Source organism: Cucumis sativus, chromosome 7, assembly GCF_000004075.3.
Source record: "Cucumis sativus cultivar 9930 chromosome 7, Cucumber_9930_V3, whole genome shotgun sequence".
Lineage (NCBI taxonomy): Eukaryota > Viridiplantae > Streptophyta > Magnoliopsida > Cucurbitales > Cucurbitaceae > Cucumis > Cucumis sativus.
In genome coordinates this window covers 12102022-12121029 of record NC_026661.2, presented here as the reverse complement: position 1 = coordinate 12121029, position 19008 = coordinate 12102022, and the positions used below count along the sequence as shown (strand labels likewise).

At 34.0% G+C, this 19008-nt stretch overlaps 1 protein-coding gene across 2 annotated transcripts in view; it reads right to left on the bottom strand.

Annotated features, from left to right (window-relative positions):
* Positions 1 to 1639: 1639 nt before the first annotated feature.
* The window catches only part of LOC101216510 (nuclear-pore anchor), a 60885-nt gene continuing 43516 nt past the window's right edge, over positions 1640 to 19008 (bottom strand). The window contains exons 29-48 of one of the 2 annotated variants that reach the window (XM_011660754.2): positions 18835 to 18918; positions 18684 to 18758; positions 18402 to 18586; positions 18224 to 18326; positions 17796 to 17912; positions 16050 to 16142; positions 13245 to 13403; positions 12568 to 12621; positions 11022 to 11135; positions 10806 to 10883; positions 10509 to 10658; positions 10299 to 10370; positions 9048 to 9203; positions 8907 to 8960; positions 5164 to 5251; positions 4980 to 5056; positions 4774 to 4902; positions 4014 to 4109; positions 3460 to 3637; positions 1640 to 3355 (exon numbers count right to left, since the gene is read on the bottom strand). In XM_011660754.2, coding sequence (XP_011659056.1) covers positions 2019 to 3355; positions 3460 to 3637; positions 4014 to 4109; positions 4774 to 4902; positions 4980 to 5056; positions 5164 to 5251; positions 8907 to 8960; positions 9048 to 9203; positions 10299 to 10370; positions 10509 to 10658; positions 10806 to 10883; positions 11022 to 11135; positions 12568 to 12621; positions 13245 to 13403; positions 16050 to 16142; positions 17796 to 17912; positions 18224 to 18326; positions 18402 to 18586; positions 18684 to 18758; positions 18835 to 18918 — 3399 coding nt within the window. In that variant the 3' untranslated portion in view covers positions 1640 to 2018. The remainder of the gene's footprint in view (positions 3356 to 3459; positions 3638 to 4013; positions 4110 to 4773; positions 4903 to 4979; positions 5057 to 5163; positions 5252 to 8906; positions 8961 to 9047; positions 9204 to 10298; positions 10371 to 10508; positions 10659 to 10805; positions 10884 to 11021; positions 11136 to 12567; positions 12622 to 13244; positions 13404 to 16049; positions 16143 to 17795; positions 17913 to 18223; positions 18327 to 18401; positions 18587 to 18683; positions 18759 to 18834; positions 18919 to 19008) is intronic. The other variant, XM_011660755.2, reaches the window with a different exon arrangement.

Here is a 19008-nt window from a genome sequence, read left to right as displayed (position 1 = left end):
AGATCCCAAAGCTATGCTGAAGGGAAGGATAATATTAGTGCAAAATCTAAGGCAACCTTATCCATTTATGGAGTTTCTCTGATATTGATTCTTTCATACAAACATTTTATGAAGAGAGGGTGCACTCAGAGCACCATGAAGCAGAGGCTAAAGTCTCACTATGCAAACTTATAAAGGAGATCGTAGGGTATGTTGACGCATATACATCTCCTACTTACTATAAATACTTTCTCCATTCACTTTGACATTGACCCAAACAAACACCTTCCAAAGGGAGGATACATTTATGCTATTACAAGGTCAGGTATGAATCTTAGTGTAGTTTTACAAAGCCATGAAAATAACCGATGATTTTTTGATCGAATAGAACACTTTTATTCGATTTTTAACAGAAATATTTGTCATACATAGGTTTTATAATATTTTGTTATATTTTGTAAATATTTTAATTAATTTTTATAAATCTAAAAATAACCTGTCATCCAAAGTCCAAACCTAAATTATTTCTTTAAAGAAAATAAATATATATTCGGTATTTTTTCTAACAATTACTAACATGATTTTTGTAGAAAATCAAATAGAAAAAGCTTTCCTCCACATATACCTCTAATATGTCTAGATTGTCAAACTAGCAAAACTGAAAATTTCATATTTGAAGAAAAAAAAATACAAAAGTAAACACTTCAAACATTTTCAAATATAACAAAATGAACTAAAATATTTATAAAATATAGAAAAATTTAGACCCATATCACTATTCGACGTTAATAGACTCATTGACAAAATTTAAAATTTTACTATATTTTAAAAATAATTTCAACAATTTTATAATCTAAAATAACTCCCCTATCTGTCAAGGTATATATTTTTATATACATTATATCATATATACATAGATGTTCCTAGCTATTGAGGCCAAGTTAAATAATCTTGTCTTCCTAATTGAATTTTGGTATATATTTGTTTAATTTGTGCTTTACAACGTGCACAATTGCAACATTTTTTTTCCCCAAAAGACTTAATAACACAAGAAGGTGACATGAAAAATAGGTTTAAATACCTACTACCATTAAATATTTCAAATATTTGAAATGTTTTCGAAACTTATTTTAAACCATTTGTATAAAAAAAAAATAGATAAAAAGTGAATTTTAACTTTTCCACTAACAATCAGGCCAGTAGTAAATGTTCTATTAAATTAACAATTAACTTTTCCAATAATTGTCACATAATTAATTAATATTAATATATGAATCCCAGACAATTGCACTTTATTCCACCTGCATAATCTTAACAATTTAAGTCAAGTATTCAACATGCTCAAATTAAAATTTTACAAATAATTTATTTGAAAATACTGCACAAACAAATCAGAATATTTTCAAGGTGACAAACTTATCTCCCATAGATCACGATAAACTATTATTTTATCTATTACAACCCACAAATAATAGTCTACAACCAACAAATAATAGTCTATTTTGATCTATCACAACCCACTATAGATACTATATTTTATTTTGATTTATTTAACTATATTTGAAAATAACCGTGTTTTAAAATTGCAATTTCAAATCTCTTACTTCGTGTATACTGTTTTAGAAAATAGCATAATAAAAAAAGGGTGCTTCATAGGCAGTTCATCAAACAATCAGATGATATAAACGTATTTAATTTATGATATAATTGGAGCAGTTTCATTTATAAAAAAGAAAGAAACGGCCTATATGCACAATCGCTTGACACTGGACTGCCTTGTACAACACATTTATCGGAAATACAAAAGCATATAGATGGAGGCTCCAAAACAGAAAATCGAAAAGTTCAGAGTGTACTTACATAGTTGGTAACAAAAACTGCTATACCGATTTAAGTTCTAACTCCAACGTAGATCTCTAGTGCATGAATTTCTAATGTGGATGCTCAATGGCATTGGTAAAAGAAAAAATGACTTCAGGGTCAAAAAAATCAGACTGGAACCTTAGATCGTCCATATAGAATCATCCAGGATTGCAGTCTTAACTTCTATTTGAATCACCAGGTGGTCCCCGCCCAGATCGTTGACCACGGCCACCACGCTCTATTCGACCACCCCGACCACGTAATGTTCTCACAGGTCGTCTATCCAATGAAGAAACAACTCCAGCCTGTCTCAGCATAGCTCTTTCCTTGGCTCGCTCCTGCAAATTTATTGTAGTAGACGTGCTACTACTGACAGGAGATGACCTTTTAGCAACGGTAGGACTACCTTGTTTAGAGTCATTTACGTCCGGGGGTGTACTAGGAGTATTCTCAGTAGCTACTGAGGTAGTTTCAACAGCCTGATCACTCTCCAAATCAATTTGGTTACAATCAGTTGACTTATCTTGAATTTCTGAAGTTTCATCAACCATATCACCTTCGTCATTTTTATCTTCATTTTGTATTTCAGGAGAGTTAATCTCGCCGATCTCCATGGCTGTCACAGCCAGAGTATCATCATCAACTCTAGAGGGGGAAGCATCGGGTGTTGCAATTGGTTCATTATGATCCTCCCCTATTTCAACGCTTTCAATAATATTACCACCCTCAAGTTCCGTAACTTCAGGTGCTAGCTCTCCTTCCTCTCTCTCACTCCCAATCTCCGAAGTTAGATGCCAATTGTCTGGTTCAGCTTGATCTTTTAACCCATCATCTGACACCTCCGCTCCAATCTGCCTATCCAGATTTTCATCCAGCATTTCTTTCCTATCAGTATGTATCTCATCATGGCTCATAGATCCATCTGATAGCTCTTTCGGCCTATCAGTCTTCTCCCCTGCTATTTCAATCTCTTTTTCAACATCAACTGCTTCCTCATTTGATCCGTGAGGAAACTCACAAATATCAGAAGCTTCTTCTAAAGGTGGCTGAGTTTTGAGACTTTCCAAAGTTGAAGAGGATGGACCACCAACTTCATCAGCCAAGGTATCGCACCCCTTAGCCCTCTTCATGACAGGAGCTGCCACTTCAGAACTGATCTCCCCATGAATAATTGGATGTTCATGCAATTCAGAAGTTGATGAAGCTACACGTTTGCGAGCCAGCTGATGGGCTGATGTAGTTGATTCACCTTCCGTTTCTGATTTTCCAGAAGTTACACGCCTGATTTCATTGCTTGGTAGTTCTGATGCTAACATGTCTATATCACCCTGAGGCCCTCCTTCTGGTTTTCCAAGACGAGGTCGAACCAACTTCCGCCCTGCTCTACGTGTTTCTACTTTTGCCTTGGATAAATTAACTTTCTTTTCCCGTTCTTCCAATGCTTTGGCAGGAAAGTTAGTTGTTACAGGAGCCAAAGGTGCCACATCAGGCGTTTGGAGAGGAACATCAAGACCTGCAAAGTATAAACCATTCACATTATAAAAGGAGGGAGGGGGAGAAGAAGCTACACCGGTAGTAACTTTTACAGCATAAAAAGATTATGTTACACCAAAGCACCTGTGCTAGTTTGTACCAAAGCATCTGTGGCCAGAGGAGCCTCAGAAGGAACATTTTGAACTCCAAGATCAGTCAAAACTGACTGCACAGTCTTCTCAAAATTTTCAGCAGCTAAAACGTAGGTAGAAGCATTCTCGTCCAAACCAATCACTGAAAGGGGATGAGGGAAAGCATCCTGCTATAACCAATATGACCCAATGACCAAACGTGTAAATCCTCAACATCAACAGAGATTTAAAAAATTATTACTATAAAAGAGAGAAAAATGAATACTTATCTATCCTAAAGCCCAGAGTACTAAGCAAGATTTTACTTTTGTTTTTTCTTTCTCGTGTGTTTTTTTCATAATTTATTTCAAAAGATAGCAGAGAAGAATCTCATTGTGCGCTTTGAGAGATAGTTACCAATCTATCTGTTATCATCTTAATTAATTCTGAACACATATCAACAAATCAATATCAGAATTCCAAGAGCTTAATATGGGTTTAAATACAGTAGCCTGTTGGAAGGGATCAAAGCACGGCATACAAAAATTTAGAATAAGCAAGGGATACCTCCGAAAGATTGCTTTTAGATTGTCTAAGTTCTTCAGAAACCTGCTTCAAGTTTCCCTTATGCTTCTCCAAGTCATTTAAAATCTTTGATTTTTCCTATTTAAAAGAAGGTAAAGACAGAAGCTATTAGGATGCATGGGAAGCAGGAAAACTGGCAAAGCAAAATTAAGTTCACCTTCCAAGATGCCTGTTGGCATATGCATATGCATAACAAGGCTCTTGTTTCTGTTTACATACAAAGATACTTGCGTTGTAAAATATGGACAAGTAGTTAAATCCCATAACAAAGTTGGAAAATTGTGAGTACTAGACTTTTTATTTTCTGAGTGAAAGTTTTTCTTTTTTTTTTTTACAAAAAAAGAAAAAACTCAAAACCCTACACCTGGGTAAATTTACAAAATTAAGCCACTCCCAAGGTTCAAACTTTCCATTTCTAACAGAGGTAGGCCAGAAGTTAATTATGCGCAGCAAATACAGGACTTTAGCACACCTCTGACTCCAAGAGACACTATCTTACATCAATGATCAAACAGAATTGATTCACGACACAAAATAAAACGATTCACGAATGATCCACCATAATATCCACAAACCATGCCAATAATATATGCAATCCAGCATGATGTTTATCTGAGGATGGCCTGTTATTGAGTCTCAAGAAGCTAAATTGCCCTTTTCCAGAACAAAAAGTGGAATTAAACAGAGTTTAATTTAAGAAATCATACAGATTGAACAAATGCTAAAATGGAGATTATGAAACCTGCTCGACTTTAGTATATGAATCCTTTATGGCCTTCTCAATTTTCAAACGCCTGCTTTTCTCTGTACGACTATCATCCTTCTCTCTTTTTAGTTCTTCTCTAAGCCTCTCCAGATGTTTCTCAAGAATCTGTGCAAAAATTTAAAAAATAAATGAAAAACTAAGAGGAACTATTGAATACACGCAATAAGTGACATTGAATCAACCTGAATTTTAGTGTCCTTTTCTTCTATGGCCTGCTCACCAGTTGAATCTCCAGTGGACCTTTTACCGACAGTATTCACTTAAAAGCAAAATTATATTCTATCAGTTGAAGTTCAAACACCATTGAAACATCTAGAAAGAACAAAGAACTCCATTAATTCATAATGATGAAGAATCCTAGGCAACCTTGTTTAGTGTCTTCCAACTGCCTCAAAAGAGCTTGATTCTCTTTGCCCAATTCATCCTTCTCCTTTGAGACAATTTCAAGTTTTCTCTGAAAATTAAGAAATAACACGAACAAACTAATGAAATAGGTTGCTTGATTGAACCCTTATTGAAATGCAGCCATTTTGCATCATTGAATGATACAAGTTAAAACAAAAGGCTAAAGGCTTCAGTGTAATTCTTTTTGGAAAAGAGAATAATCGGATAAAAATGAAATCGAGTTTCCTAATTTATCATAGTTCTAAACTGAATATCTAAAATTATAGGATAGAAATGCAACGGAGGGAAGACATAAATCCACAAGATAGCACGAGGAACTTATATTAGAACCCTCTAGTAAGCCAACTAGCCTAGAGGATACTGTAATCGTTTATATTCTCTACCTAGGCAGGCATCCCATTTGAAACTCATGTTATATTACTCACCAAACTCAAGATATACCACTCCCCTTGCTCACAGAGAGTTTAGAACTCTCTTCCCTTGCTCAGTTCTGGTAAGCTGCAGCTTCAAAGTCAAAATTGAATCGAACTATCCATCCCTTGCCTCTAGTTGTCTACATTCTAGACGAGTTACCAATTAATTCATATGGATAACTGCTTGATGAATTATTTAATTGAGTCTATTTCCAATTTGATGATAACGATTCCTAAGGTAAGCCCTGATTTGTGATATATGGTACATTCATGTATAATTCTTACATGCAATGTCATATGGTTTATGTTATGAATTTTAGAGTATGTGAGAAGTTAATCTAAATTAAAGTTTGGTATGGGCGTGCATAGTGTCTTGGTAATTCTTGTCCAAGGCGTGCATAGTGTTCCGGTCATTCTTGTACAAGGAGTATTGCCCTTGGCTGCCTGGTCATGTAACCCTCTTTTATCATGCTTTAATCTTTTGACTCATAGAATCTATTTAGCATACTACAAGGGTTAGGACTAGTTGTCAATCTTCCTACCAGAAGTTGTATACTAAATTGTTGTTGTCCCTTCCTTTTTATTATTATTACTATTACTATTATTATTATTCAATTGAAAGAAGTCTTTTCATTGAAATAATAAGCCTGTTAGGATCCCAACCTAACAAGAGAAACTCAAGAACACACAACTCAAAAACAATCAATATGGAAAATATAAGCTATAATATCACAAGAACAAGTAACCCATAGCCTTTTGAGAGGTCTAGACTCTCCTAAATTCCCACTCAAGGAAATTCACTACAAAATTATTCATACCATGCTCTCAACCCAAACCCTCTATCTACAACTAAAACCCTAACCACCTTATTAACTAATTACTAATAATATCATGTGTCTTGCTGAAGTGATTAGAGGCCTTCATAGTTGTTTGTTCGGTCACCAAAGCATAACTTCCTACAAATTCAACAGGCTTTTTTCCAATCATAACTTTCCTGTGGCTTGCTTCCTTGCAAACGGAAGAAAAAAATATCATTAATAGATGAAAGAGTGGTTTGCCCAAGCATTTGACCTCTAACCTCATTAATTCAACATTGAGGCCAACAAGGAATCTTGTAATGCTTTTGAACAACTGTAGACTTCCACTTGTATTGAGTCAAAGAGATCCATGTCTTGCCAAATCTTTTTAAAGGAGTATGTGTCTCTGAGTTAGCCCTTGGCGTATATATCCTAATTTGAGATTCAACTCAAATAATTGTGATTGATTGCCTAAATCAGAGTACATTTATGCCACATTGTCCCACAATTCCTTGGCCGTAGAGTAGCACATATAATTACAGCTGATGTCTTAACCATGAGTTTATAAGCCATGTCATAACCATGGAATTTTCAGCATCCCAGCAAACAAAAGGTCGTTTGGTTTTGGGGCAATTCTCTTTGGTAATGTAACCAATTTTCCCATGTCCACGAATATACCGTTTAAACACTTTGTGAAAACGGAGAAAATTGTCTGCATTAAGTCGGATTGTGATGATTTGGATAGTAGGGCTATTGGAATGGATATGATTGTTGACTTTAGCCATAGGTAACTTAGTATCCGACATGTTGGAAGCAACAACGGTAAAAGAACGGAGAGAACAGAACTGAAAATACCAACCAAACTTGTCACCGATGGCAAAATCGGCGACAGACGACTCAGAAAGGGACAACCAACGGGGACTGCAACAAACGACAATGAAGACAAAAAAAACACCAACTCACAGCAAAAAAACGCAGCTGCCAGTGGCATCTGGCAAGGTGACAGATAGGAGTAGAACGGCCGGTGACGACAATTCTTGAGGCAGCGATGGGCTGTAGGAGTTTAAGGATTTTTTAAGTTATATTTAAGTTAGGTTTCAAGAACCGTCTCGATACCATGCCAAAAAATGTAATTTTTTGTATATTTCACAAACAGATAGGGTTTCTTTAAATAAAAGAACCCATTATAAATAAGGAAAAAATAATTTTGGTACGCTATCTTAGTCATTGTCACTTATTATTTAATAGTCAAAGCCAACCATTTCCTTGAAAAAGCTTTCAAATGTTGGGGAAAAGCTTTTTCTCTAAACTAGTTTTCTAAAACCATTTTTGCCAAAATGAGGGTGGAGTTCCCAAAAGACGCCCATTGTGCTATCAACCGTGCAAATTTAAGTTGACTCATTTGTTCGATGGCGAGAACAAGTGTTGCACAATCACTTTCCAAATCTTATGAAAGTGCTATTGACACATAACATAAAGAAGTAAAATCCAAAATAAAGTTATGTATACTTGACAATGAGATAACGCTATATTCCTGAAACGTTCTGGGTTTAGGGCGAATATAACGGAATTTCTTCCATTATGGATTTTTTTCCTTTCAATTTCGAATTTCAAAGCCATTATTGGATCAAATAAAAATGTTTAAATCTTTTTGGGCTCACTGGTTTTCACTAGGTAGAAGCCCGGAAGAAATTGGGCTAAAAAGGCAGAAAATTAGAGAAAGGTTTGACTTAAAAAAAGTCCCCTATCTACCTCTTTCAGCCTCCCTTTCTCTCTCTAGCATGCACACATGACACAAGCCTCCAAAACCTCCATCATCTTCCTTCTTTGTTACCATCAACAAATAGCCAGTAGTTTCTCCCTCTCTATTGCTCATTGGGGTTTTGGGTACAATGATGAAGAAACTACCAGTGCACAGTAGTCTCTCTCTCTCTCTCTCTAAAGGGATGCGTGTACAAGCTGCACACCAAGTAAATTGACACATGATTTGAAGCTTTTTTAATGGAGAATGACATCACAAGTGAACGTGGAGATTAGAAAGTATGGCCTTCAAAAGGAGGCAAAAATGTCTCAACTACTAAGTTATTCTCACCTTGACTATACATTTTAATATTTGAACTCATACAATGCAACATATCTAAAAGTAACATCATAACCATGCTATAGTTACCCAATAAATACTTCTCATACTATATGTCACTTGATTGTGCATGTTCGAAATAACCTCTATCAGGATTAATATAGTATGCCATGGAATTACAAAGCACGAATTAAGCTGAGATTGCAACAACCTGTCTTTCTAAGACCTCCTGGGGTCATTACAACATGTGCATGTAATTTCAAGAACAAAATTAACGCTCATTGGGGTTTTGGGTATAATGATCAACCACCCTTGGTATGTTTCTCAATGTCAAATAATGTAGAGTTAAGTATTTCTGTCATAGGATGAGAATGATGGAGTAAGCAGCCAAACAACTACAGTTAAAAGAGATACCTTAAACTGAGAAATGTACTTCTTCTGTTTCTCCATATCAGCCCTCAGATTGGCCTATGAACACAAATTATGCATATGAAAATAAAACCCTTGTTTGATTCTATACAAAAATATATGTAACTTTAAACCTTAGACATGTACCTCCATCTGTTGAATATCATTCAACCTTTTCTCCCTTTCCTTCACTTCAGATCTGCAATTAGAAAGGTCTTGCTCCAACTGAGATATTGATTCCTGTCTTTCAGAGATTAACATTTTGACTTTTGCAATTTCTGCATCTTTCTCATTCAGCTCCATCTAGTAAATCGAAGTTGAGAGAACATGATTGAAACCTTCTAACAAGAACACAAAGAACAACCAAAGAACTCTAAAAGATAAATTTATATTGCGATAACGATGAAGAACGATACATAGATAACATAGCCTTTCAAGAGAGCTACTCACTCAAATTTTCCATTGAAATTACTACCCAAATTCTTCACACCTTGCTCTCAACCCCACTCCCTCTATTTAGAACCAAATCTATAACAAACTTACTAGCTATTTACTAATATGATCCTTCTAAAAATAATACTAATATTATAGTAATAACCCTATTATATCTCTAACTAGAACTCTCACAAAGCTCCCTGTATCAAATAAGATTTTTGTTGATTCAGTGTGGATATTGGTCAAAACCAAGTAGACCAAATCCAGTACATTATCAATTTCAATATTAATTGTAGTAAAACATGTATATCCCAAGGAGTGCTCTGGTGGTATGAGGATGTTGATATCTAATGATCTCTTATGAGGTCTCGGACTTCATTTGACAATTTTTGTTTCCAGGTTTCTGTTTCTTAGATATATGTTTGTTTTCTCCCAAGTTTTTAATTATGGTTTTAACATCTACTAAGGAGCACTTGAACTCCTAGTTAAATTCTAAAAAAAACAAAAAATTTGGCAACTACCATTTTTAGCTTTTTAAATTTGGTTTGGTTTTTGAAAATTGGTAAAAAATGGATAACAAATCAAAGAAATGAAAGTAGTGTTTATAAACTTAATTTTAAAAAATAAAAAACTAAATAGTTATCAAATGAAGTCCTAATAAGTTGGAATTTTTCAGGTTTAAATCACAGATGATCTCAGCAGGCTTTCTCATATCACAAGAGTTTTTAAGGCTGTATCTGCACTAAATATTAATTGATCATAGGAAGATTTATTTTCAACACTTGTTGTACAGTGTGGTTGTAAAGAAGCTTCTTGGCCAGCATGATATGCGGGCATGGCGTTAAATGGCAAACCAAGCTCATCATACTTCTGAAACCAATTACTATGACTAAAGAAAACTCAAAAGCAACATGTATTAATAAATAGATATTCTCATGATAACAAGGAAGAACAAGTGGTTACCTGCATTCTTTGAACATCGTCCTTCACACGATTGTAATCTTCATAATCTATATTTTTAGATCTTTCAAGCAACTACAAACACAAACCAAAAGCAGAAAGAAACATGAACATCCATCGAAGGAATAACATAATGTGTATGTAAATTGGATCCAGAGCAGAGAAACGTAGGATTTTTAATAAAATTAGAAAATCAATCTTCAGATATATTACCTCCAAGACTCTGCTTTCAAGGTGAGTCTTCTCCACATTCTGCGATTCAATTTCCATTTTACAGGATTCCACCTCCATTTGTCTCATCTTCAGCATGCCCTCAAACTTCTCTATTTCACTTTTAGACTTTCTAGATTCTTCACGTAGTTTCTATGGTCAAGCATGTATTTAAATTAGTAAAAGTTCCCTGGAGGAGCAGAAATTACGAATACCCACACGACTGGGAGGAAGAAATGAATAAAAATACAAAAGAAAGTTTGGCCTAAAAGCATGCATGATATTGTATCCTAAAGATACCTGGCATTCCTCAAAATTGTGCTTATTCTCTTCTCGCAATTGAATATTGCTTTCACGAAGCAAGTTCATCTCCCTAACCTGTAAAAAAGTTAACTTGATATCTTACAACTGAGGGAGAATACAGCAGAAAATACAGTTATTTCCTCCCTTGTTTGTTCATTTCCCTACAACATCAAAAGGTTTTCTGAATGTGCCAAGAAAGATATTAAGTTTAACCTGAAGTTGTAAAGACTTAATTTCCTCCTCGGTTAACAATAATGCTTTTGAGCTTTGACGCTCGACATTAAGTGAAGTTTGTGCACTCTCCACGGCTTTAAGAGCACTTTCTAACTGCGTGATGAAGCAAAAAGAGATGAGAGGGCTCAAAACCAGTACAGTTGAATATTGTAAAATTTTTAGGTTTGAGAGAATTTGAGTATATTATTCTGTTCACGGAAGTGAAATGCATAAACAAGTGTATAAGAGTAATCTATGTAGAAGAAAGTAAAAAGACCATAAAGAACAATATGACAAAGAAACTTACCTTTGTGAGAGAACCCTAATATAAGCACTATAACAAATATAAAAAGGTTGGTGGTAGCCATAGCACAGCTAACCAACTATCCCAAGTAGTAAACAAGCATGAATTACTCAACAAATTACCAGCAACTAAGCAACCAACAAACCAGCAGCGAACTAACAGCACAGGAATATTTATAACTAAACAGCATGTTGAATACAACAAAAGGCCAAAGATATTGTTCGCGTAATTTTCGTCCTTGATTAGTTGCAATTTTTCTCAGGTTGTACTTCATTATTGGCATATGATTTTCTTCCTTGATTAGTTGTAAGTTTTCTTAGGTTGTATTTCAATATTGGGTATGATGAAGGCATTAAGAGGATGTCAACCTAGTTGAGATGTCTGGGTGTGCTTGTTGATCCAAGATTGCTATTTTGTATCTTATTATTGTAATTTGCCTATTAGTCTCATTTCATTACATCATTGAAGAGGAGATTTGTTTCTTTTCAGAAAAGAAAAACAAAAAGAAAAAGAATACAACAAAAGGTCTAGTCCAATAAAAAAAAAAGACAATTTCCCAATTACTATACATATGAAACACTTTACACAGTTATTTATGAGTAAGATACGATAAAGAGATGCCATATGAAACACTTTACATAGAAAAGATATACTGACCAGTGTCCAAGCCAAACAACTAAAGCAGTCACCCAGGGGCCCCTTCCCACCCACATAAGAGAACGAGTGGCCAAATATTTCTCCACCACCATGGTATGTAGTTTCTTTCATTTTGAACCCATCTCAGATTATTTGTTTGATATATTCAAGTAGTCTAAGTGACCAAAGGAGAAATTCTCCCAGAATCAGAGTTCAAATCTAATTAATGAATGAAAATTGTAGAACAAATGAGAAGGACCCCTATTTATAAGGGAATAATTATTAAATCAACCTGGTTGACACAAAAGCTAAAGCTAACGAATTATGGTAGACTTAATTATATCAGTAATAATTGAGAAGGAAATGACATAATATGGATTTGAACATAAGTGCTGCTATGGTATTCATGTAGGCTAAAAGTCAATATTTGCTTTTATATGAAAATCCAACGCAACCCTGCCATATTTTATAGTTTAGTATCAAGGAAAGCATCTTAGCAAGTGCACGTACATACAACAAAATACATTATAAAAGACATGGAAATTGTATACAAACAATAATACGATGTTTGTACTTTGCAGTGCAAAAACCAATGTAGGAACCTACTTGTGACTGCAATCTCAACTTGTCCTTCTTTAGCAAGGAGATCTCTACTTCAGCCTGTTTACATAAACAATAATATTAGCCTATTCAAGTGCTGTCAATCAACAAGCAGAAAAGTAAGAAGATAACACAGGAACACGAGTGACTATAATGCAAGGTCAATACAAGCACCAAATATTTTGTGATTCAGGTGGAGGAGAAACAGACAACTTGAGAAAGTTCTATGCAATCTATAGAATACTACTCTTTTAATAGACACAATAACTTTCGTTGAGATAAAAATGAAAGAATAAAAAGCATAAAAAACATGGGCCACAAAAGGAGGAGGAATCTTGGGACTCCAACTAAACAAAATAGATCTATACAATAGTTACAAAAGGTCCAAAACTAGTCGACAGAGAAACATGACATCTGACAAGAGACCAAACCTCAAAAGAGTTCCAATTTATTGACCACCATAAACGTCCAACACAATTTCAGTTATATACACGAGTGAAGTACAAATTTATTAGAATAACGGCCTAAAACATTCAAAACCACAAACTAGTCATCTACTTCGTAATAAACCCATGCTGGAGTAAAACTCTGCAGTATTGCTGTGTCAACAAAGCATGAAAAAATAAAAACACACTGGATAGGGTGCTTGAACAATAAAATAAGGAAAGAAAAAGGAATATTACAATTTCTTTCGTTCTTCTGAGGTAACTAACCACACTCTGAATACCAGCATCCCCGACAATTTCAGTAGTATTACTTTCAGATGGAACTCCAGCCAACTTTTGATCCTTCTCCACCAATCGAATGTGGAAAGCCTCAAGTTGAGCATGCAGAATTTTATTCTAGAAAAATGAACATTAATAGAACAATTAATGAATGAAAAACCCAAAAAACAAACAAACTGGGCATTTCACATGTTCTTGTAACTTCCACAAACTTAAAAGGAAAAATGCAAAGGACACAAATGCACGAAAGAAAATGAAAATCTTTTTTTTTTTTTTGTATATTCCACAATAAAGACAGAACATGCAGGAATTGCTCTGAAAGTGCTTTCTTTCCACATTACTTGCAGACTACTCTATTTGAACACTAGCTTAAATTGGAATGCAATTATTTCTTCTTAGCTATGTTGGATTGGGTTGATAGTATTGGTCTTAGTGTTTCCTTTCAGCAAAGGAGCAGGCAAAGTTGTAGTGTTCAACCTCTGAGGATCGCAAGCCATCACTTCCCCACACGTTGTCACACAAGTTGTCCTCGTGTCTTAAAACGAAAATGAAGGTAATTTTGGCTTTATTCTCTTGTGGTGGAGGTAATTGTGGTTGTTTGTGTGGTTTAGTTAATTGACATTGACCAAATGGACACATTCTTTGCAGTTGCTTCTTCTTCTTCAACACCTCCATTGTTGATTTCATTGATTAATGGTTCCTCATCTGGTTCGAATTGAGCAAGCTACATGTTAGTCCCAACAATTTTTTCTTCTTCCAGTGCAAGCTCTTTTATAATCATTCTACCTTTCTTATTCAACTCGTCTTCATTTGATTTGTGCTTTTCTTCTACTCCGTTCAGTTTTTGCTCAATTTCACAGCCCATTTGGATGAATTCTTGATCTTCTCGAGTGACTAAATGTAATTCTTCACTGTTCCTTGAAAAATCTGAAAGATAATAATTTTGTCTTTCTTGACTTTTTTCCAAGAGAATCTGAACTTCATTCACTCTCTTTTGAAAGTTCTCTTAATAGATGTTTTTATTTGAACATTTTCGTTTCCTTGAAAATGTTTCGACCGCCAAATTTGTGTTGGAATGATTCCATAGGTGTTCTTTGATATTGGTGATAATAATATATTTCACACTCTTAATCATTTTCTGAATCATGTAACTCCCAATTCTAACATTGGTTTCTGGAGAGTTGATAATGCGGCCTTTTCATTCCATTCCACTACATTAGAATCTTCGTCGAAATTGTTAGAATCATTATTCAAATTTCAAATGTGGATAATGATAGGTTATTTGAGAAAGTTGAGCATAGATTAAATTATTATGTTGGAGTTCTAATTCAGAATTAGAATTCCAACACTATTTTTGGGAGGAAACTTAACTTTCTTGCATATACCAACTGTTATATTTTTTCTTTGCCTACCTTAATCGGTAATAGTCCATTCTTGCAAAACCTTTGATAAATCTTTCGTTACTTTTTTCTTTTCTTTTTTGGAATTTTAAGGGTTTCCCTTTGTTAGATGTGTGTTATTCAACAACAAGCACAACTCACAAAGCTCCCTCTAGTGATTGGCGTAACGAAGAATTGTCCGCTCTTCTACCGGTGGCAGTCAACGGCTGCTACCAAATTGATGTATACCAAATGAGATAATGTTATTAATGTTTTAAAAGTTGTGAATACAAGTACTTTATTTATAACTGAAAAACAAACTAATCCTAATCCTAATTAATAAAAGAAATTAATCCTAAATCCAAAGTATTGATAGGAGAGACAAAGAGTACACACCAAATTACGTAGAAACCCGAGTACCGGGAGAAAAACCATGATTGTTTGATGTTATTATTTTCTAATGAATAATACAATAGGTACAAGGGAGAATAGATAGAGTATATAACAAAATAAAAAAAGGAAAATATTTAGGAAATAAGAAAATACTAGAAAAAAGGAAAAAATTCCAACACAAACAATAAAAGAAATTAATACAAATCTTAATTAGTAAAAGAAACTAATCTTACTCCTAATGAAACAAAGAAATTAATCCTAATTCTAATAAATTAAGGATTTGATTGTAATACCCTATTTCTACTACATCAGGATGTCACTGAAAACATTTGCAAATTTGCAAACAACACAAACAATAAAAGAAATTAATACTAATCTTAATTAGTAAAAGAAACTAATCTTAATCCTAATAAAACAAAGAAATTAATCCTAATTCTAATAAATTAAGGATTTGATTGTAATACCCTATTCCTACTACATCAGGATGTCACTGAAAACATTTGCAAATTTGCAAGGAAGGTTCGAAAACATTTGTATTTGGATACTTTTTTAACATTAGTAATGATTTGCATGAAGATCATTCTTGTGGTTCCCTCCTGAAGGTTACCTTTTTTTATAATATCATATTATCAAATTATATGATATTATCATGTACTTATCAAAAAAAATATAATATCATATTATCATGTACTTTGTACTGCCTCATTTCATTATCTTCAAGAAGAGGCACGTTTCCTTTTTCTTAAAAAGGGTAAATAGAGTCGTGATCATTATGTATATTTTAAAAGACATCTCAAGCTGTTAAAACATATAAATCAAATAAATACTAGAACAATAAAGCTCCAGAAAAATAATATTTTGATTATTTTCTAGGAGAAGAATTGAGTTTCATAAATGGAAGAAACACCCATTATAAAAATATAAAAAATAAATAAAGGTCTAGTAAATATAATAAAAATACGTCAGGAAACAAAGTCATCTGAGGAATGACCTGTTCATTGAGTTCAGAGTAAGCCTTGTCAGCCTTATTCTTTAAATCCTCAAGGGCTACCCTCCCACCTTCCCATTTGGCCTTTAGTTCTTCCTACATAGGACATCAAGCATGGTCATACAAAAAATTTTAGTTAAACATGCATGCATTGCATAATACAATAAACAAAATCAGTAGCCAAGAGTAGAATAAAAAACAAAAAGACAAGAAACAAGAAAAAATAAATAAACAAAAATTAGGGATATTTTTTTGGCATCAACAAAATTTATCTTATCAAATAGCCAATAGGCTTATACAACGAAGTTGGGAAATGGAAGGCATACAGGATTTTGGCTGGGTACTTGGGTTCACATCTTTCCTTCAAAGTATGGTTTCCTTAGTTGTATGGAGTTGCTTTAAAATTTGAGATGCAAATACTAATTCTTGGCTTATTAGCATATTACTTACAGAAGTCTTCTAAGAGAAAAGGAAATTTCTGATTTTAAGCAACTATTCTTTTGTATGAACTCCTTACAACCTTCTTCTCAAGACTAAATGTGTTGGGTGTTCTCTCCCGAAGGATGCTTCACAGTTAAATTTTAATTTAACCATCTAATGATGGCCTTTCATTAGATAAAGTTGTTTATCAAGCACTTTGGAAGTCAAAAGTCCCAAAACCAATTTTTGACCATGGTATTAGGTTCTCTTCTACCAGCTCTTGGTAGGCCCTACGTTGGTAAATACTTCTCAAATTTCACGGTCCAACACTGTGAAAGCTCTCTTGCAAGAGATAGATATGGTCTGAAAGAATCGGAAGAGTTTTTCATGATGAAGCCCTTCATCTTCACTGATGTGGTAGGGATTAGAGTAAACTAGGGTTCAATTGTTTAAATTCTTAATTGATTAGGATAATGATATGTTTTCTTCATTAATTAGGATTAATTAGTTTTCTTGGTTAATTAGGATAATGATTAGTTTTCTTGATTGATTAGGATTATTTTCGAAACAGAAACGAGGCTATAAATAGAGTAATTTATCTTCTTTTATTCTTAACTTTTAATTGAGATTTTTCTCCTTTTATTCTATAGGTTACATCATTTTTGCTTGCTCGTCTACTTGCATCATCATGGTGTTCTCTTTCAAAGGATTTTTCTAATTATTATATTCAAAGACATTTGTTTGAATTTGAAAGCTATCTTGGGGTGTCAACCTAGTTGAGATGTCCGGGCGCTCTTCCTGATCCCTCTAGGTCTCCTTTGTTTACTACTTCTTTTTGGCTCTCTTTGTATAACTCTCTTGTACTTTGAGTTCTTATTAAAAAAGTTCTTGTCTCCGTTTCAAAAAAAATTTGAATGCTATCTTTCTTTGTTTAATTTTAGTTGAAATTTTATTTTCAATTTCTACAATATGATATTTTGACCACAAGGCAGAGCAGAGCTTTTCAGCCCACCACCTTGTCATATCTCTTTTGTGTGCGGACAGGAGAAATGAGCACATTTCATTATATCAATGAAAAGTATGATTTCCTTTTTTTGGAAATTTTCTTTCTGGTGATTGTGGCACTGTTTGTTCAACAGTACACTTTAGGCCTGCAGCTAGAAACCATTTGAAAAAGAAAAGGAAAAGTAAAAAAACATTAAACTATGGATAAAACATAAGCATAAAATATCCCCACACACTATTCCAATGTCACAACTAAAGAAGAAAAGAATAGTTCTGAAGAACATTTTAAAGTTTAAACATCAGAAGTAAAAAGAGAAACACTACATTTTCTGTTTTGTAAGCTTCAGCTAATTTACGAAGCTCAGCTGCCTCCTCTTGTACAGCAGCCAAAGCTTGGGAAGTTTTTGTTAGCTCCTGAATTGTCTCTGACTGGAGAATAACCTGATACGAAGGAAACAAAGTCCATCAAGACCTTAAGTAGCCAATTCAAGGTCTTTAAAAGAAACACATGAAAAACTTTCAAAGGCGGCTACCCTCTCTAAAAGATACTCATTCGAGATCTTTTAGTTAGGTTCATATCTCTTCTTGGTATAAGGAGACACAGTACAACGTTTTCTAACCACTACAACGTCACACAGTTGAATTTTAAAAATGCAGTCCATTCAAAATGCCAGTGGCCATGATATTCAATTTGAAGTTTATATTTATTTGTCAATTACCATATTATTATAAGAATGTGCATAATATCTAACCTGTCTCTCATAATTAGCTTGAGCAGTACGCCATTTTTGCTGTTGTCTTTCCAAATCTTCTTTTAAATAAGATATCTGAATTTCCATTTCCTGAATCTTAGACCTACAGAAAACAATTCTCTTTTTGATGAGTTAACTACATGACAACATTGAAGGTTTAAAAGAACAGAATACTCACGTTTTTGCAGTGTTCTCTTCATTAAGATTTTTAATTTCTGCCAGAGAAGACGCAATAGCCTCTTCCTTCAAACTAGCAGCAGAAGCTATTTCTTGAGATTTTAAAACAGATTCATTTTCGAGTTCAGCAATCCTCTCTCTAAGCTGAAGAAGTTCAACTTCTAATGATTTCTTCATTTTCTCAGCCTACAGATGTGCAACCCAGATATTTGCATTGGGCATAAAGAAGATGAAAAATAAGCAAAATGAACAAATGTCCCCGGTGCTAAGAACTAAAAAATACCTCAATCTTGAAAGTTTCATGAGCACATTCCATCTGTTTCACAGCTTCTTCATTTACCTGAGCAATGCTCTTGTACTGAAAGATAAAAAATTTAACTGAAGTTACTATAACGTTTTCCACAACAAATTATATCAAAATGAAAGTTATGAACCTGTAGCATGTGATCTTTACAAGCTTGTGCTTCTTCTTTAAATTTCTGAATCTCTGCCTCTGCTCTACGCAAATCTGTTGCAACCTAGGCCACAGTAAATACGACGTTGTCAAGATTAATAACTCCTTCAAATATGCTTTTATAAAAAAACAAATCAAATATGCTAAATAAGAG